This window comes from Urocitellus parryii, chromosome 2 (assembly GCF_045843805.1).
Source record: "Urocitellus parryii isolate mUroPar1 chromosome 2, mUroPar1.hap1, whole genome shotgun sequence".
NCBI lineage: Eukaryota > Metazoa > Chordata > Mammalia > Rodentia > Sciuridae > Urocitellus > Urocitellus parryii.
The window spans coordinates 216,250,007-216,270,639 of record NC_135532.1 but is presented as its reverse complement, the minus strand read 5'-3'; the positions used below and the strand labels follow the sequence as shown (position 1 = coordinate 216,270,639).

General features: G+C 37.1%; 1 protein-coding gene and 1 pseudogene across 3 annotated transcripts in view; one reads left to right on the top strand and one right to left on the bottom strand.

The window, feature by feature from the left end:
- Gart (phosphoribosylglycinamide formyltransferase, phosphoribosylglycinamide synthetase, phosphoribosylaminoimidazole synthetase) overlaps positions 1-20,111 on the top strand; it is a 32,261-nt gene extending 12,150 nt beyond the window's left edge. For all 3 annotated transcript variants that reach the window (XM_077795391.1, XM_077795389.1, XM_077795390.1), the window contains exons 6-22: positions 454-522; positions 1,136-1,261; positions 2,874-2,961; positions 3,206-3,291; positions 3,478-3,646; positions 4,409-4,643; positions 7,396-7,490; positions 8,160-8,269; positions 8,642-8,840; positions 10,207-10,458; positions 10,706-10,858; positions 13,263-13,469; positions 14,509-14,646; positions 15,423-15,553; positions 15,939-16,080; positions 17,024-17,139; positions 17,241-20,111. In XM_077795391.1, coding sequence (XP_077651517.1) covers positions 454-522; positions 1,136-1,261; positions 2,874-2,961; positions 3,206-3,291; positions 3,478-3,646; positions 4,409-4,643; positions 7,396-7,490; positions 8,160-8,269; positions 8,642-8,840; positions 10,207-10,458; positions 10,706-10,858; positions 13,263-13,469; positions 14,509-14,646; positions 15,423-15,553; positions 15,939-16,080; positions 17,024-17,139; positions 17,241-17,432 — 2,508 coding nt within the window. In that variant the 3' untranslated portion in view covers positions 17,433-20,111. The remainder of the gene's footprint in view (positions 1-453; positions 523-1,135; positions 1,262-2,873; positions 2,962-3,205; positions 3,292-3,477; positions 3,647-4,408; positions 4,644-7,395; positions 7,491-8,159; positions 8,270-8,641; positions 8,841-10,206; positions 10,459-10,705; positions 10,859-13,262; positions 13,470-14,508; positions 14,647-15,422; positions 15,554-15,938; positions 16,081-17,023; positions 17,140-17,240) is intronic.
- Positions 6,401-6,804, bottom strand: LOC113186147 (large ribosomal subunit protein eL31 pseudogene; annotated as a pseudogene).
- Positions 20,112-20,633: the final 522 nt, after the last annotated feature.

Genomic DNA, 20,633 nt, shown 5'->3' with positions numbered 1-20,633 from the left:
TTTTTTCTTTCATGATCCATCTGGGTTGTTTTGATTTTACCCCCTTAGAGAAAGCTTTTGTAGGCATTTAGAATATAGTATATAGGCAAACATATACAGTTATAATTAAGATGAAGATTAAATGGTGATAATGAAAACAACTGCTTTTCCTCTGTTCCAAATGGAAAACCAAATCCTCAGGTAAGTATTGGTAATGTGTTTGTTGTGTAGTTCATCTGTAGCAATGTGCATTCCACATCTTTGTCACGTTAAAAATAGGAAACACTCAAACATTCTTTTGAGTCTTTCAGAAAGGAAAAGAAAAAAATCACATATTGATATAATACATAGTATTATTTGTAATACAAATGGTGCAATAACAAAAATCAAGTAAATTCTAAAAGCTTATAATTTACCAAGTTGTTTTTTGTTTGTTTGTTTTTATTTTGGTTTTTTGTTTAACCTATAATTTAGGATAAAGCTTTTGGAGCAGCTGGAGAAACAATTGTTGTTGAAGAACTTCTTGAAGGAGAAGAGGTGTCTGTACGTATATTCATCTTTTTTGGGATTTATAGCATATAAAAGGATGTTATCTGATCATTGTACCCAAGAAAGACTTGATTAATCTGGTTGTTGCACCTAATACTATAACTTGTTCAGATAAAAAGAAATTTGTGTATGTTTAGTATTCGGGATACAAATGAAAAAATAATTTATCTTTTTAAAATCATCTCCAGTGTCTCAGTGGTGGCCCTTGGATTTATATTTCACATTATTAAGGTTCTGGATTTATTCAAACATTCATGCTTTTTCTTTTACATACATTTTATTATACAGTAAGTAGTGAAATGTGTTCCCTTAAGTAGAGCTTTAATGCTTGCAAATTTCAAGGGAAAAGGGTTAAGATATTTTACTTGGAGAGTAGCTTTTTTTCCCCCTGATTTATCTAAAAAATTACATATCTTCTAGAAGCTGACTATATGAGATTTTCTATAGTTTGGAATTATTTATGCCTTAATTTTTCTTCAGAAATAATTTTATGCAAAGAAGAGTTGAGGTACATAACTCACCTTCTTAGTTGTTTTTTTGTTTTTTTTTTTTTTTTAACCTTTTTTGGCATTTACTTAAGTGGACTATTTTTTTTTTTTCTCCGTAGTGTCTGTGTTTCACTGATGGGAGGACAGTGGCCCCCATGCCTCCAGCACAGGACCATAAACGATTACTGGAGGGAGATCAAGGCCCCAACACAGGGGGAATGGGAGCCTATTGTCCCGCACCTCAGGTACTTCCCAGGAACTCAAGTTCAACAGTAATTGTTTGGGCTTTTCAGAGAGCTTTTAGATGATGCTGTTCTGCTTTGACTTCTTTCTTTCATATGTTTTTGTAAATTCTGTTACTAATCAGCAATTTGATTATTTTCTTGTTGTCTTGTCTTGTTTTGAGACCATGTTTCCAGGTTGGCCTCCAACTTAAGATCCTCCTGCTTTAGCCTCCCAAGAGCTGGAATTGCAGGCACATGACACCATGCCTCACTTTATTTCTTTTTATTAAATTAAAAATATCTTTTCTGGTTTCTAAAACTAAACTCTTCTAAAAGCTTTTGAAGAACAAAAATTGCCGATTTGATTTTTTTGCACCAGGGATTGAATTCAGGGACACTCGACCACTTCGCTACATCACCAGCCCTATTTTGTATTTTTTATTTAGAGACAGGATCTCACCGAATTGCTTAGCACCTCGCTTTTGCTGAGGCTGGCTTTGAACCCATGATGCTCATGCCTTGGCCTCCCGAGCCACTGGGATTACAGGCATGCACCACCATGCCCAGCCCAATGATTTTTTAATTTATCTATAATGTAGTGAGTAGATTCTTCTTTCCCCTCCTCTCTACACCCAATTTTTAACCAATGGGAGCCTTGTAATTATAGTGTAAAATTTTTCATCTCTGGATATCCAGGCCCCAGCACATACACAGGATGCGTGTGTGTAGGTTGTTTTGGTGATACTGGGATTAAACTCTGGCTCTCTACCACTGAGTTATGTCCCCATACCATTTGTATCTTATTGTGAGACAGAGCCTCAATAAGTTGCCCAGGCTGGTCTGAACTACTGCCTAGTGCCTCAGCCTCTCGAGGAGTGGGGATTACAGGCATATGCCACCATACCCAACTGAACCAAGCATGGTGGCAAAAGCCTGTAATACCAGTGACTTGCAATAGGATCACAAATTTGAGACCAACTTCAGCAACTTAGCGAGACTCTATCTCAAAATAAAATAAAATAAAAAGGGATAAGAATGTAGCTCTGTGGTAAGGCACTATTAGGTCGTAAATATTAGTCGTCATGTAAAATGGAACAGACTGTTTTTAGGAATACCACAAAAAAAATAATAAAAATGAAAGGTGCTTTAACAAGTTACTTTACTTAGAAATGGTGGTTAGCACTGATCTTTGATTTGGCAAGGAACATATAATGTAGCCTCTGCTTGTGATAATTTATCAGACTAAGAGCATAAATTAAAATTTGTGTGTATTTGCTGAAACATTGAAGAATTGTTAAAAAGAGCATGTGTGTATATAAGTAGACAGTATATGTCTTTGAATATGGGATATATTTTAACTCTTCAAGATCTTCTCTCCTGTTATGCAAAAATAAGTCTAAAATAGGGGTTGAGGATATAGCTCATTGGTAGAGTGCTTGCCTCACATGCATGAGGTCCTGGATTCAATCCCCAGCACCACAAAAAAAAAGTCTAAAAATCTACTTGATGGGGATGTGTTCAACCTGTCTCACGTAGTAAAAAAATAATAGTCTTCATTGTTATATGTGACACCGATTACAAGTTGAATTTTTAACATAACATTTATCGTTAAAAATTTCTGTATATTCCCCAGGTTTCTAAGGATATGTTACTAAAAATTAAAAATACTGTCCTTCAGAGGACAGTAGATGGCATGCAGCAAGAGGGTACTCCATACACAGGTGAGCTTCTTGATATTGACATCATTTATAGAGCAGCTGTTTATTTTCTATTTTATAGTGATAATATAATGTCTTCGTTACAGATTCTTTTTTAATAAAGGGATTTTCTTTTTTAATGAAGGGATTCTTTATGCTGTATTGACATCATTTATAGAGCAGCTGTTTATTTTCTATTTTATAGTGATAATATAATGTCTTCGTTACAGATTCTTTTTTAATAAAGGGATTTTCTTTTTTAATGAAGGGATTCTTTATGCTGGCATAATGCTGACCAAGGATGGCCCAAAAGTTTTGGAATTTAATTGCCGTTTTGGTGATCCAGAGTGCCAAGTAAGTAACAGTCATTAAACTTAATAAAGTATTTCTTTGGTGAGGTTGTATGTTGTCCTAATCTCAGGATTTTTTCAGCCTTGAAATAATTACCTTTGAGAAACACATACAAGCTCTGCTAATACCCCAATGAATAAAATGTCTATAAAGAAAATTTCATTTGCCATGTTTATTGTGTTTTTCCAGGTAATCCTCCCACTTCTTAAAAGTGATCTTTATGAAGTAATTCAGTCCACCTTAGATGGCCTGCTGTGCACATCTTTACCCATTTGGCTAGAAAACCACACTGCCATAACTGTCGTCATGGCAAGTAAAGGTTATCCTGGAGCTTACACCAAGGGTGTGGAAATAACAGGTGAATAAGGAATAAGAGGTTGAATTTCAATGTGATAATTAACTGGTGCCATCAGGGACCTCCCTGCCATGCAAATGCTTGCTCTTGCTAAGGGTGTGAAGCCATCGGAAACCTTTCAAAAGTTTTTAACGTACTGCATTGCTAGTTGGATATGTCATAAATTATCCAAAATGACTATTTAAAGAACTGCCATCTATTTGTCTTCCCATATAAGGAAACATACGTAATCCAACCAAATTTCCACAATATTCCCAGTGTAAGCTTTCACTTCCACCCTCCCAAAGTAAGGGTGTTAATGAGACATAGGAAAGTGAGAGGACCGTTAATGTAAACTACATCAACAAGATATATTTAAGACATTGTCTCTGAATGATTACAGAGGCATACAACCTTGAGTGGTTTGACCCCATAATTTACGGTTAGTCATCAATGTAAATGGCACAGACTGTTTTGGGGAGAAATTGCCTGATAGAAATTTAAACAAAGAAGAAGAAGTTGAATACAGTGGAGCACGCCTGTAATACTAGTGGCTCTGGAGGCTGAAGCAGGAGGATCACAAGTTCAAAGCCAGCCTCAGCAACTTAGTAAGACCCTATCTCAAAATAAAAATTTAAAAATCCAGGCTGGGGATGTGGCTTCTTCCCCACCACCACCACGACTATTCGATCCCAGTACCAAAGAAAAACTTGTGGAAATGGTAAATCACTCCACAGTGTGAAATATGGTAATTTGAAATCCTGCATCAAATCTGTTCTCTTACAGGGTTTTCTGAGACTACAGCTTTAGGACTAGAAGTGTTCCATGCAGGCACTACCTACAAAAATGGCAGAGTGGTGACCAGCGGGGGAAGAGTCCTTACAGTAACAGCCATTCATGAAAACCTCATATCTGCCCTTGAAGAAGCCAAGAAGGGACTCACTGCTATAAAGTTTGAGGGAGCAATTTACAGGAAAGACATCGGCTTTCGCGCCATAGCTTTCCTTCAGCAGCAGCCCAGGTAAAAATCTTATGAGGTAGTTATGGTACGACTTCAGAACTACACTGAGTGATTGTAGAACATTCTGTTACTCCTGTACTGTTATATTGCCGCAGTCTGGCTGGGCACAAATCACGAGCCACTAAAGCAGGAACAAATTTTATTTTTTCTACTGCAAGAAAAAACCTCACACACGCTCCTGGGGAATCCTCCCGAAAAGCCACGAGGCTCCTCCAGCAACCCCCAGCCGGAAATATCTCCCCTGGAAAACCCTCCTCCTGCCCTTCGCCAACCAATGGGAACTCCCGGGGAATCCCCGTGAGAACTAAAAATAGCGCGAGAACTCAAAATTAGCGCCAGAGGAGGATATTAACGCCTTGCCTGTCAATCAATACTGTTGGCAAAATGCCAGGGGCCATACAGACTCGGCTGTGGCTCTCAGCATTATATCATTTTTTCTCTGAGACTGAGCTATTCTTTATTCTTGGTCTATGTTTTTTGAATCATATCCGTTTACAGCAATGTTCAAATTAAGTGGGAAACTTCATGGTGGTTCCTTACCTGAAAAGTTTAGCAATAGAGACAGGGTCTTGCAGAGTTGTCTAGGGCCTCTCTAAATTGCTGGGGTTGACTTTAAACTGGAGATTCTCCTGCCTCAGCCTCCTGAGCTGCTGGGATTACAGGAGAATGCCACTGCACCCAGCACAACAAGTGTTTTAGTTAAGAATATTACATTTGCTATTGTTCATTAAGTTCATCTATGAGTAATATATTTTAGAACAAAAAAATTTTAGCAACTTAATTCAAGCTATACTATTAGAGCAAATTTTTAATATTCAAACCCTGGAATATTTTTAGAATCAATGATATAATGCCATGCTAAAAATTTATTTTTCATTTCAAAACAACCAGATTCCATGGGAATGACCTATTTCAAAAATACTACAGTCTTGACTCTAGTCTGCATTGCTTAAGTTAAAAATGAAAATGAGATGCCACAATGCCAGTTACTGTCTGAAAAAGTTTTTTAAACCAATAGGACTTTATTTCCTCTCCGAGAGTAAATTTGGGCTGCTGACTTTGAATTAATTGCCAGTTCTCTCAATTTTAGTTGTTACCCTGGCAGCTTGTTTCTGGTAAACTCTTACATACTTCTTCATCTATCACTCCAACCCATTAAACCAAAGTTTTTTGTTTTGGGGTTTTTTTCTTTCTTATTGGTACCAGGGATTCAACTCAGAGGCACTTAGCCACTGAGCCACATCCCCAGCCCTATTTTTTATTTTATTTAGAGACAGGGTCTCATTGAGTTGCTTAGTGCCTTGCTTTTGCAGAGGCTGGCTTTAATCTCTGGATCATCCTGCCTCAGCCTCTGGAGCTTCTGGGATTATAGGCATGCATCACCATGCCCGTTGAAAGTTCTCATTTTTACAAGGCATAACTACTGATTTCACAATGCAGATGCACAAACTTGATCTGTAAAAATGATGCACTGAGTATCATTATCTGGTTATGCTTTTTAAATAGGTTTAATCTTGTTTTTACTATCCTCAACTATAAAGAAATTGAAATGGTTACATTAAGAACTCAGTTTGGTTATTTAGGAATATTTATGTAGAGTTTATGTAACCCTAATTTTTACTTTTTTCTTTTGTGGTGTTGGGATCACACCCAGGGCCTCATATATGCTAGGGAAGCACTCTACCACTGAGCTTCCTTGCCCTACCACCCCAAATTTCACTTTTTTTTTTTAACAGTTTTATGACTTTATTTAACTATCAGCAGTTAGTTCTCATCCACATTGACTGTAGATTTTTTAACGTTGTAACAGGGACATAGGTTACCAAAGTATAGAGCTTGTTTGGTGAATCTTCATCCTCCTTACGTTTTCTGGATAATCGCACACAAATACGATATGGGACATTCCTTATTCCTTTGGCCCAGACAGCTTTGTTGAGCCTGGTATCAATGCGTACATCTGGAGTTCCCATCTCTTTCATGGCAAATAAATTTCTGGATCTCTTTGAGGGCCCAAGGAGCACGCTTCTTGAAGCCCACTCCATGGATGCGCTTGTGAATGTTGATGGTGTATTCCCCAGGTCACGACCTCGTTGATGGCAGAACGGCCCTTCTTCTCACCACCCTTTCCGGGAGCCATTCTGCCAGGCCCAAGTTGGAAAGGAAGGGCATGAAGGATTGTCAAATTTCACTTTTTGACTTGGTTCTGACATTGCCCATACTGAAGTTGAACCAAGAAAGGCTGTAGCAAAATATCAGTGAATTTAAGAGCTAGCAAGTTGCTGTGTAATGGATAGTTTCAATTTCACAAGATGAAAGTAAATAGAGGTGGGTGGCAGTGATGGTTGTACAACATTATGAATATTTACTACCACTATACACTTAAAAATGGTTAAGATGGTAAATTTTGTTATGTGTATATTACATCAAAAATTTTCAAAGAATCAAGATATTTAGCAGCCTGTAAAAAGTACTTCTAGAAGAAATGGGTGATGAAGTTAGAGCGATGGTTCACAGCAGAGATGATGCTATGGAATCAACTAAGGAAATTGTGTAAACATTTCATTTTCCAGGGCTACACTAAACTAGATCAGTCAAATCCATTTATATGGCTAGGCATTGACTATGGAAGCACCCTAAGGAATATGAAAATCACTTGGGATAATTTCTGCTTTAAATACTATTTTCTACTATTAAAGTAATTTTTCCTGGCATTAAGGTGATGTTTTGATTATTATTGTTTCCAATTTCTTAGGGGCTTCACTTACAAGGGATCTGGTGTAGACATTGCAGCTGGAAATATGCTGGTTAAGAAAATAAAGCCTTTAGCAAAAGCCACCTCCAGACCAGGTAAGTCAGATCCTGTACTTGCTAATTTATTGACAGGTGTGAATTAATTTGGGCTTTATTAAAAAAAAAAAAAAAAAAAAAACTTCAAGAAGGAAAATAATTTTAAAAAATGGGGCTTTATATTTAAAATAAATGCTATATTCCTTTAAATCTTGCCCTACTTAAGCTAAACCCATAGTCAGCTACCTTCCTTTTTGTTTTTGTTTATTTATTTATTTACTTAGGTACTGGGGATTGAACCCAGTGGTACTTTACCACTGAGCTCTATCCCCACCCTTTTTTATTTTTTTTATTTTGAGACAGGGTCTTTCTAAGTTACTTAGGGCCTCTCAGCCTCCCAAATTGCTAGGATTAGAGGTATGCACCACCACACCTGATTTATCTGCATTTCTGTCTCTAATATTAAGTAAAGCACTTCTGTGATGTTATTACTTTTATTTCTTTATATCTTCCCTTTTTTTTATTACAAACTCTTTGAAATCATTTAATTAGATCATACTTTCGAGGCCTTTTCTCCCAATGTTATTACTTTCTTGATGAGTTCTTGGAGCACATGGTGCTCCCTCCCATTCTCAGTTTCCAGGCAGCTGTTTTAGAAGTAGCAGCATGAATATTCATATTTAATTGATCTGTCATAATGCAATAAGTAATTAGTGTCCTCTGCAATAGGCTGTGACGTAGATCTTGGAGGTTTTGCTGGTCTTTTTGATTTGAAAGCGGCTGGTTTCAAAGATCCTCTTCTGGCCTCTGGAACAGATGGTGTTGGAACTAAACTCAAGGTAGACACTGTTGTGTATAAAGATCTTTTGTGAAAGATGAGAGAATTTACTGCATATCAAAAACATATTTTTTCTCTTTAGACATACATGAGCTAAAAAGAACTATACCAAAAAACCATATGAATAAAATGTTTGTACATTTCCAACAACAAAATATTGTTTTGTCTATCTTTGAGTGGAAGGGCAATTTTAGGAAATAAAAAGGGATAGTTTTAGACCACATTGCTTATCAAAATTTAGTGTTATTTTGTCTTGAGATGTTAAGAGTATCTGGCCAATGTCATTGGTTTTTGTTAGCCTCATGGATAGATCGACAAGATGCAGTATGGCAGTTATTCTCTGATGTGAAATGTGAATGTTTGTTTTTTATAGATTGCCCAGCTGTGCAATAAACACAATACAATTGGTCAAGATTTGGTTGCAATGTGTGTAAATGATATTCTGGCACAAGGAGCAGAGCCCCTCTTCTTCCTTGATTATTTCTCCTGTGGAAAGCTTGACCTTAATATGTCTGAAGCCGTCATTGCCGGAATTGCTACAGCTTGTGAACAGGCTGGATGTGCTCTTCTTGGTATGATCATCCATTTTAACACCTTTTCTTTTTTTTTTTTTTTTTTTTTTTTTTTTTTGCAGTGCTGGAGATTGAACTTAGCACCTCACACATGCTAGGCAAACACTCCACCACTGAGTTATACCTCCCAGATCCTGATCATCCATTTTAACCATAGGTGCTCCTTCTTCTTATATATCAGCCCTGTATAGATGTCAGGATCAATGTCAGAATAGCTAGTGAAAGAGACTCTATATCACAGGATGTGACAAATGAAATATAGATACAACTGTTGAAATTACTCTTGGATTCTGGTGCCCTCAATGCCCCCTTGAGGGTTTATTCCCCAAACTCACTCCTGAGTTGTCAGGCAGGCTTATTTTTCTCCCCAAACTCTGGCCACTTTTTCTTCTACTTCTCAATAACTTCAACAGATAGGCTTGTGGATTATTCCCGTTTATTGTCCCCACAGAAAGGTAGATGGGTCTTGGTATTCAATATTTCAAACCATATTTGTTCATAGAAGTGACAAAGAATAAAATGTTCCCAGATTTTATAGAAATACTGCTATCTATATGGACTTTCTAGCAAAATTAATTTGTAAGTGAACAAGAATGAAACAACCACTTTCATATTATCATTTCTGTGAACAAGTCAGATCCAAAAGCCAAAAAATTGCCCTTTAACTAATTTGGCATCTGCTTGCCTCTACTTTCATATGAGATCATCATAAATTGCACTATTAAACTTTATAGGCCAGGGCATTTGGAGTTGAGGCACTCTTGGTTAAAATTACTTCTCCATTAACTAGAAGATGGTATAGATGGAGTGATTTTAAAGATCAGATGTCTATGAAATATTTCTTAAGCTAAACTGATATAGAAATGAAGTTATATTCAACTTAGCATTCATCCTATGAAAGTAGTGATATTTAGAGGCTACATACAGACTTGCAGAGGTATTGACCTTTGTAGAAATTAGTATTTCCTCTGAAATCATACTTGGTTGTACATGCTGTGAGCCAGCTAATATACGTGGTTATATACAGGATATAACCATGTGTTTAACTGTTCATGTTAAGAAGATTTGCTGTTGGGGCTGGGGTTGTGGCTCAGTTGTAGTGCGCTTGCCTAGCAAATAAATAAATAAGTGAATGAATGAATGTATTGTGTCCAACTACAACTCAAAAAAAAAGAGAGAAAGTTGATTGTTGATTGGAGCTAATTAAAAAAAGAGGGGCTGGGGTTGTGGCTTAGCTGTAGAGCGCTCACCTCGCATGTGAAATAAAGGTTAAAAAAAAAAAAGAATATTTGCTGTCATTGTCTCCTAAGGAAATGTATAAATATAATGTGATTTTTTTTTCTTCTCTCTTGCCTTAATCTTCCAGGAGGTGAAACAGCAGAAATGCCCGACATGTATCCTCCTGGAGAGTATGATCTAGCTGGTTTTGCTGTTGGTGCTATGGAACGGGATCAGAAACTGCCTCACCTGGAAAGGATCACTGAAGGGGATGTTATTGTTGGAATAGCTTCATCTGGTCTCCACAGCAATGGATTTAGCCTTGTGAGGAAAATTGTGGCAAACTCTTCCCTGCAGTACTCCTCTCCAGCACCTGATGGTTGTGGTGACCAGTCCTTAGGTAAATTAATTCGTGCTTGGATATAACTAAGTAGTCAATTAGTGTGTTTTGTGTCTCATTACTGAAAGCTAGAATGGAATGAATTACATTGCCCTGTGATTTACATTATCCTGTGATTTTGTTGCTTGGGCATCTTATAGAACTGGTATGTCTTTGCAAGGTCATACTCATTGTCCATTTCAGAATTGTTTTTATGTTTTGGTTTTTTACCTATAGGCTGTTTTTGTCTTATTTCTTTAATCTTCAGGGGACTTACTTCTAACTCCAACCAAAATCTACAGCCGTTCTTTGTTACCCGTCATACGTTCAGGACATGTTAAAGCCTTTGCTCATATTACTGGTGGAGGACTACTGGAAAACATTCCCAGAGTTCTCCCTCAGAAATTTGGGGTGGATTTAGGTAAGTTTACTGAAAGGAACTTTTGTTCAAAAAAACCACTGGGGTGTGGGGAATACACAAACTCTAGGTAGTTAGTGCACATATGATTTTAAGTGGAAACTTGTTAATCATTAAGGTTTCATGGAGGGAAACTGGGATGAACCTTTTCTACCTTTTTTTATTATCCATGTTTATGAGTCATGTCACTGGCTTATGTAAGGATTGAAGTACTATAAGCTGGAGCCCTACGTGCCAGGAAAGGAAGTAATAAGTGTGAAGTAGTCCACACTAGAGATGAAAGAACTAGGGAATAAAGAAGGGAGAAACATTTGAGAATTAATTCTTGCCTAGAAAAAAAAAGTCTCAGGTGAGTAGATGGCAACATCACTAACACAGGACGAAGAGTAGTGGAGCAGAAAGTGAGGATACAGTGCTTAAGATCTTCAGTGAATCTCTTCCAAGGCAACTGAGCAAAAGTTGAGATCAGACCAAAGATAAGTCGGGAAGCTGTACTCACAAAGCTATAGTTACAGCCAAGAGAGTGGAAAGGACCAAAAATTATCCCTTAGAGGAAGAATTACTGAAAAGAACTGTTAGAAGTAGGAGCTAAACCATGTGAAGTATGGTCATCAATCCCAAGGATTTTTTGGTGCAGTACTGGAGATTAAACCCAAGGCCTTGTGTATGTTAGGCAGTACTCTATCACTGAGCTACATTCCCAGCCCTCTTATTTTATTTTGAGACAGGGTCCCTCTTGATGTTCTCAGTTGATAGGATTATGGGAATGCACCACTGCACCCCACTGCTATTGGGTTCACTATTGAAGGCATAGTGAACATCATGGTAGCTAAAATCTTTTGAACTTAACTTTTAAGAATTGACATTCCAGCTGGGTGCAGTGGTGCATTGCATGTAATCCCAGTAGCTCCTGAGGCTGAGACAGGAGGATTGAGAGTTCAAAGCCAGCCTCAGCAAAAGCATGGTGCTAAGCAATTTGGTGAGACCCTGTCTCTAAATAAAACACAAATTAAGGCTGGAAATGTGACTCAGTGATCAAGTGCCCCTGAGTTCAATCCCAGGTAGCCAAAAAAAAAAAAAGAATTTGACATTCCTAACTAATATAAATGTAATTAAATCCAGTACGGGAGAAGATTCGTAGATATACAATGCATATTACAAATTAACTCCATAGAATTAAAACCAAGTATCCTGTAGATATATCAAATAAATGGGAGAAGCTGATAGTAAACCTCATTATTTAATAAAAAGCTATATTCCTTTTTATAAGAGCATCATAAATAATTTTATTCAGTATTGTTTTGGGAAATCAGATCCCATAACTGTAGACTCAAAAAAACCAACCAAATTATTTCATTATTCAGAAGTTTTGTATGTAGGCCTAAAATTTTTACTAGAGGGATTCTTTTTTTTTTAAAGAGAGAATGAGAGAGAGAGAGAGAGAGAATTTTTAATATTTATTTTTTAGTCCTCGGCGGACACAACATCTTAGTTAGTATGTGGTGCTGAGGATAGAACTCGGCTGCACACATGCCAGGCGAGCGCGCTACCGCTTGAGCCACATCCCCAGCCCCTTACTAGAGATTTTTGTTGTATGATTTGTGATAATGCACGATATATTCTTATAGCAGACCTAAGAATATAAATTTTAAAATAAATGAGATTCAGGGTGTTGATCATAATCCTTTTCTGTAGCATGACTTTTCTCAAATGATGTATATATTTCCTTTAAGTCTGTGTATAAGCCATCTACTTTTTTATGATACTTAGAGTGCATTTTTGTCATTGCTAAGATCCAACTAATATGCTGGAGTTGTGGCTCAGTGATAGAGCACTTGCCTAGCACATGTGAGACACTAGGTTCAAACCTGAGCACCACATAAATAAATAAATAAATAAATAAAATAAAGATATTGTGTCCATCTACAACTAAAAAAAAAAAAAATGCATTTAAAAGAAGAAGAAAAAAGATCCAGCTAAGTATTCACTAGAGAATAGTATGCCAGTCTCTACTGGAATTCAGCTACTATCAATCCAACCCATTAAAATGGCTTTTTAAAATCTAATGAGTTAATGCAGCATAAAACCTCATTGAAGTGTGATTGTTGGCCAACTTTTTCAAAAAAAAGTGCTATGAGGGCTGGGGTTGTGGCTCAGAGGTAGAGCACTTGCCACTTGCCTACCATTAGTGAGGCACTGGGTTCGATCCCCAGCACCACATAAAAATAAAATAAAGATATTGTATCTCTGACTAAAAAATAAATATTTTTTTAAAAAGTGCTATGAATGTCTAGAGTATAAATGGATGCCCAAAACACAAAAACAACTTCTGAAAGGCCAGTTTATAGTTTTACTTGATATAAAATAACAGAGCTATCAGTTAATCATACAACTTGCTGGTTTTCAGATGCCCAGACATGGAGAATCCCCAGGGTCTTCTCATGGTTACAGCAGGAAGGACAGCTCTCTGAAGAAGAGATGGCCAGAACATTCAACTGTGGTATTGGAGCTGTCCTTGTGGTATCAAAGGATCAGACAGGGCAGATTCTAAATGATATTCAACAGTGCCAGGAAGAAGCCTGGGTGATTGGCAGTGTGGTTGCATGTCCCGAAGGTAACTCCTTCTTTGGTTTTAGACATATAACCTTAAATATAACTAAGCCCTGTCTCATGAGTTTTTAGCCCACCTTTCGTTCCAGCCATTGCTATGGCATCTGTCTTTACCCAGGTGTATCATGACAGCATCCACCCCAGTGATAGCACATGCCTCTTAATTTTCACCTTGAGACTCTTGACACCTCTGTGTAGCATTCCCATGTGCACAACAGAACCCTGCAGTATCACTTCCCAAAGGAATCTTCCTACATGTAAGCCCTTATGGCTCTGCTTTATGGTTCAAAATTCAAGAACTAATGAGTGAATGCCCTGGCTAATACTGTTTGTTATTCAAGACTCTTACTAGAACTTGGTAGAGTGGCAGAAAATCCAATCAAATAGTAATAATGGTGTTAGAGCTTGTTAACCTTGCTTCTGTCAACCTTTCTTTCCTCTGCTGTATAAGTTTCACTTTTTGGCACGTTCTCTTACTAGAAAGATAACATTTTTTGGCTCTTTTGACAACAAAAAGCCCTCTCACTTTCATCATTCTATATCACATCTTAGAGTGACCTTGCTAGGCCACATACCTTCCACAAAGGCCAAGGAGTCATGGCATTATCCTGAATGGTCTCACTAGGAAGATTTGGGGATTAGAAGCAGAACATTGGCAGGCAGTAATATATCCACCATATGCTCCAAAGTAGTGATGAGTTTAAAACTCCTAGTTGAAGTAGATGATTACACATGTTTAGCTTCGGGAAGTTTTTGTAAATGCGTAATATTAAGTGTTACAAACCTGTTAAATGTTTTAGTCCTTGCATATCTTATTTTCGAAATAAATTAAAATATTCTAAAGTTTTCATAAAATATTTTTCTTTCCTGGGGCTAGGGTTTTGGCTCAGCAGTAGAGCGCTTGCCTAGCACGTGTGAGGCCCTGGGTTCAATCCTCAGCACCACATAAAAATAAAGATATTTTAAAAATATATTTTTCTTTCCATTATTCCTATAAGTTCACAATTGTTCTTTACTTATTTTGGGGTGTATTTATAATGAAGGTTCCCCTCGTGTGAAAGTCAAGAATCTGCTCGAAACCATGCAAATGAGTAAGTCAGTGTCAGTGAACGGCTCCTTGAAAAATCACTTCTCTGCCCAACCAAAAAAGGCAAGAGTGGCTGTCTTAATATCTGGAACAGGTAAGACATGGCTTCCTCTCCAATGTTGAGCTCTAGAGCTCTTCTCTTCCTCCCTGACCACCCAACCAACACAAAGAAACCTCTTTCAGATTGTAAGGCTACTATTAGCACAGTCTGGAAGAGAGGGAATTATTAAGGAGTGCTATCATTTCAGCTTCCTTAGTCTTCCCACTTGTGAATTTGGGACAACTCCCTAAGCAAAAAGTAGAGGACGTGAGAAAGATGGTTAGAGAAAGACTAGAAAAGATAAAAAGGATAAAAATTCCAACTTCTTTTTTGTATCATAGTTTTGTCATTGGAAAGTCTTAAAATATTAGAGGGTTTTTTACTGTTAGTAGTATTAAGAATAAGAAGTTTATGTTTGACCTTTGTGGATAAGGGGTCAAATAAGAGTATTGTATTCTCAGATGGGTATAACATGATTATTTACCTCTCTTATAGTTAACATTATTATGAACATGCTTGTAAATATGTTTTTGGTTTTTGTTTTGTTTTGTGTGTGTGTGTGTGTGTGCGCGCGCGTGTGCGTGCACGCTCATTCAACCCCCTTAGCCAAGATGTTATTTTGTAGGAGCAATTATATATACTCTAGAACCTGCTTTTCACAATATCCATTATCCAAAGAGAAGGAGAATTTAAAGGTCTCATATATTGTCAATCTTTTCTAAGACATGTTTTCGGAGAACTTAACGACTCCCTATTCAATGTAGAACATATCTTTTTTTTTTTTTTTTTTTTTTAAGAAGAGTTCACTTTGTTTTTTCCTCCCTTTTCAGGATCGAACCTCCAAGCACTCATAGACAGTACTCAGGATCCAAATAGCCACGCACACATTGTTGTTGTTATCTCCAATAAAGCCGCAGTGGCTGGTTTAGATAAGGCAGAAAAAGCTGGTATCCCAACCAGAGTAAGTTCTTGGGAAAAGTACTAGTCCTGTGGCCTATTTTTGTTTGTTTGATTGATTTTGGGGGTGCTGGGAAATTCAACCCACAGCCTTATGCATGTTAAGCATGATATCTACAGAGTTAAACTCTCACTCAACCACATAGGCTATACTTAAACCTCATAATCAGTTCTCACAGGACCCGTATCTCTGTGGTTTACATGGCCTTTGGACTTCGGCTTTTGGGTGGGTGCTGGGCTCCCCTTTCCACTTGATCCTGTGCATTGCTCAGTAATTCTCCATTGGGTATGTCCTCATAAGGAGGTGTAGTGTGGTAATGTAAAGGTTATGTTTTAGATTATTTTGGGTAACTGATTGAAAAAGTTGTATTTATCTTTTTCTATTACAGGTAATTAATCATAAATTATATAAAAATCGGATAGAATTTGACAATGCAATTGACAAAGTCCTTGAAGAGTTCTCCACAGACATAGTCTGTCTTGCAGGGTTCATGAGAATTCTCTCTGGCCCCTTTGTCAAAAAATGGGATGGTAAGCAAAAGTTGTTCAGTATTGATTGAGAAATCTAGTGCAAATGGACTCCAGAATAGTCAACTTAGCATGCAGTAGTGAAATACTGTGACATTTTACTTAACACAGGTCTTAATTTCCTTTGCTTTAGTCCAAAAGATGACCCAATGATGATTTATTAACCTGTTTTCTATCAATTTCTTAGGATTACTATAATAAATTACTCTTTATAATATAGTTTAGTTTTGTTCTAGATTACTGAAAGATAATATTTCATCTTCTAAATTAGTATTCAGAAGACCCTTTTTACTTGTTTTAGAAGGAAGAGAAAGAAATTTCCTGTATCCCAAAATAAAGAGGCATCCTCTCCTATGAGACACAGACCATTGCCAGAAGATGGCAAAAAAGATGTTGCCAAAAAGCACATACTATCTTGTGTCTTTGCCTTTTTTTACCCAAAGCTTTGACTGTATCCTGTTTTCCTTTTTTGTGTACATATTTAGGAAATAAATGAATTTTCTGTCCAAAGAGTTTGCTTTCTTAGGTGAATATAGTTAGAACATTGGTGTCAGTACATAAAACGGGCAATTCCTTTGGTGATAATAGACACACAAAGCTAACTAATCCAGCATCTGACTGGTGGGCACACCACATTGCTATTAGAAGTCTTCCATCCAGCTTAGACCTTCCCTCCCCGCGTCCCCACTAGCTCCCCATCACTGCAGATTCCTGTTCAGAGTTCCCCAGCATGCCTGTGACTATGCAAAGCCTGTGACTATTGCTAGGGCCTTCTTGGACAAGAACTGTATTTACCTTTGCCTTATTTCCATGTTACACACAGAAAACACCCATCTTGGAAATCCAGCTCCTATTGACTTCTGGTTCTAGGCAAGAAAATATATATTCTTTTAGCAGAATACATAGGATTTTAAAATTCTGACCATTATGCTTTCTTAATTTCTAGGAAAAATGCTGAACATCCATCCTTCCTTGCTCCCTTCTTTTAAGGGTTCAAATGCTCATGAGCAAGCCCTGGAAGCTGGAGTCACAATTACTGGATGCACTGTACACTTTGTAGCTGTGAGTATGTGTTTTTTCTACCAAAGTGATAGGATTAGTGTTTAGCTATAAACTGTGCTGGCTAGAAAATAAGGTTTAAAACTTTGATTTTTCTTTTCCAGGAAGATGTAGATGCTGGACAAATTATTTTACAAGAAGCTGTTCCTGTTAAAAGGGGTGACACTGTTGCAACTTTGTCTGAAAGAGTAAAATTAGCAGAACATAAAATATTTCCTGCAGCCCTCCAGCTGGTGGCCAGTGGAATTGTACAGCTTGGAGAAAATGGCAAGATCTGTTGGGTCAAAGAGGAATGAAGCCTCCTAATTTAGGAATGGAACCAGTTTTAAAAGAATTATGACTATTTGCTTGGTGCCTTTTATTCATGTATTTAACCTAATAGAAGAACTGCTAACAGAAAAAGACTTCACCGTTAACCTCATTCACCATTTTTTAATAGAGAATCATTAAAAACAAAATTTGTGCAGGATATCCTAGACATCTCCCATGATCTTTCCAGTTTTACCTGTTTAGAACATTGTGTTTATAATCAAACTAGTTATTAAGAATTCTCTTAATTTAATGGGCATGCTGGCATGCACTTATGATTCCAACAACTTGGGAGGCTGAGGCAGAAAGATTGCAACTTCAAAGCCAGTCTTAGCCACTTAGCAAGATCCTGTCTCAAAATAAAAAGAACTGGATATGTAGCTCGGTGATAAAGCACCTCTGGGTTCAATACCAGTACCAAAAAATAAATAAATAAATAAAAATCCCCTTAACTCAGAGCCAAACAAGATACCAAACTTCGATCTTTCTTATCCTCTTTTTCTCACCAGTATCACCTCTATTTTTTATAAGTTACATGTTCTGATCTTTGACTATATGCTTCAAAGCCATGCTGCTGCCTACATTGTCATTTCATTTAGTCATGGAAGTATAAAGAGATTCATGGAGCATCACCTGGGTACTATTCATGTGATTGATTGCCTGATGTGTGAAAGTACCCAACCTCCTGACCAGGGTCAAGTGAATATATTGTGTGTGTATAATGATTAGAATCAAGGCTTCTCTGGTTATCCTGGTCATAATTTATAATGTCAGGATTTCTGGATCACTCACATTTCTAAGGAATACTCTACTTGGGACTTTTAATATCATTAAACGTTCCTCTAATTATTGACACATTTATGCTCTTATGAGTCACCAGAGGATTAAAGGAAGAGTTCAGTTACTTCCAGATAAAAGTGTAAGACTTTAGTCACATCCTCTTTGTCTTTCCATTTCCTTATCAATTAAAGTGGGCAAATACCTATCTCATAGTCATTTTGATAACTAGCATGTGAAGTGCTAAGAACGGTGCTTGGCAGATGGGGAGGCACTCAGAGGTTAGCATTTATTTCATAGTGTCTCCCAATTATAAATTCAGTATTCAAAGAATACATCTTGAGCAGGGGAGGGCAGTCATATCTCATCTGGATGTGCGTTTCTGGAAGGGAAAGGTTCAGGGCACCATATTGGACATGTACATGATTTACACAGAGAACACCAATCTTGGTACCACATTTCTTGGCTATCACAGCTGAGTGAACAAGCTGCCTGCCATCTTTAAACCTCTGGGCAGGCTAAAGTGGATGTGACTTAAGATCCTGTCTGTACAACAGGGTGCACCCTCCTGGAATTGTACTGAGGACCATGTTTCAAACCTCATAAAATTTAAATTTAGAACAACAGCAAACAATTAACAGCCATTTTGTACAAAAAAAAAAAAATAGTAAATTCTAGCATTAGAAGGTCAAGATAAGTGAAATAGAGTCCAAACATAATTAAGCACATATGTATAATGCCAAAAAGTATAAAGAAAGTTGAAGGATGTAAAGGAAAAAGTTATTGGGTAAAATCATACAAGCAGAGGCTGATATCAGGATGGTAAATTTGAAAAGTTAATATAAACAAAATCTTAATGACATTTATGTCTTTCTTTTTTGGTACTAGGGGTTGAACCCAAGGACATTCAACCACTGGGTCACATCCACAGCTATTTTTCATTTTGAGACAGGGTCTTCCTAAGTTGCTGAGGCTGGCTTTGAACTTTCGATCCTCTTGCTGCAGCCTTTGGAACCACTATATTTTTCATACTAATCTCCACTATAAGAAACTTGTTCTCCATGTAAGGTAGCTGACTTCATATGTTGGAAGAATCAAACTGTGTCTGAAATATGCAGTTGCCAGAAGCAAACAAACAAAAACTTGAATATAATGAGATTGAAAGAAAAAAGAGTGTAAAGAGACTCTTACTGTCATGTTTGTGATAAATTGAGTATTACTGGAACACATTTTGAGCAGCCATTAGTTTATAATAATGAGAGAAAAGGTAGTTTCAATTATAAATAGTTGTCAATGTGACAAATATGGGTGTTTATCCTTTATTATAGATGTCTCTTAGTTCTTTGTTTAGCCAGGAGTGAAATAGATCAGCCCGCATCTTTTTTTAACAAGCAGATTTATTTTTCTTTTAACTTTTTGTGGTGCTGGATGGAATCCAGGACCTCCCACATGGCTAGGCACTTACATGCTTAACCACTGAGCTGTAGTCCCAGCCCCCAGATAAGCCCCTTGGTCACACACTGTTTAGGTGGAAGGACACAGTGGAGTGGAGGGTGTCTGTTACTGCCCCACAAAGAGAAAAGATTCATGTTCCAAAGTGCTCCAAAAAGAAACAGAATTTCTGAAAGATTTCATGATCTCTAAATGTTCCTTCTCAATTTTTTAAATTACTGTTAATTTACTATACAAACTTTTTAAAATTAATCAAGTAATATACTATTATTGTAAAATTTAATAACTGGTACAGATGGTCCCTCTTTATTCCTTTTTACTAGTAATGAAAAGTAATGGGCTGGGGATGTGGCTCAAGCGGGGCACTGGGTTTGATCCTCGGCACTACAAAAAAATGTTGTGTCCACCGAAAACTAAAAAATAAATATTTAAAATTCTCTCTCTCTCTCTCTCTCTCTCTCTCTCATAAAAAAAAAAGTAATCATGAAAATTTTCTTGACTGTTCTTGCCCATGCTTCTATTTATTTTTTTCTTTATAAACTTTTAGATCAGTTTAAATGAGTTTTTGTTTTTGTTTTATTTCTGAGGTACTGGGGATTAAACCCAGAGGCATTTTATCATTGAGCTACATCCCAAACCCTTTTTCAATTTTTGAGACAAGGTCTCTAAATTGCTAAGGATCTTACCAAGTTACTAGGACTGTCTTGAACTTGCAATTCTCCAGCCTCTCAGGTTGCTGGGATTACAAGCATACACCACCTTGCCTGGATTAAATGCTTTTCATATACTTTGACTTTGTTTTCAGATTTATAACAGGTCTTTCTTCAAATGCATATATATTTTTAAATTTTTTATTAAAGTAGTACCCACATAAGTAAACACTCCAATTTTCACAACGTGAACACATCTGAGAACCAGCACTCAACTAAAAAAACATTGCCAGCATTCTAGAATCATCC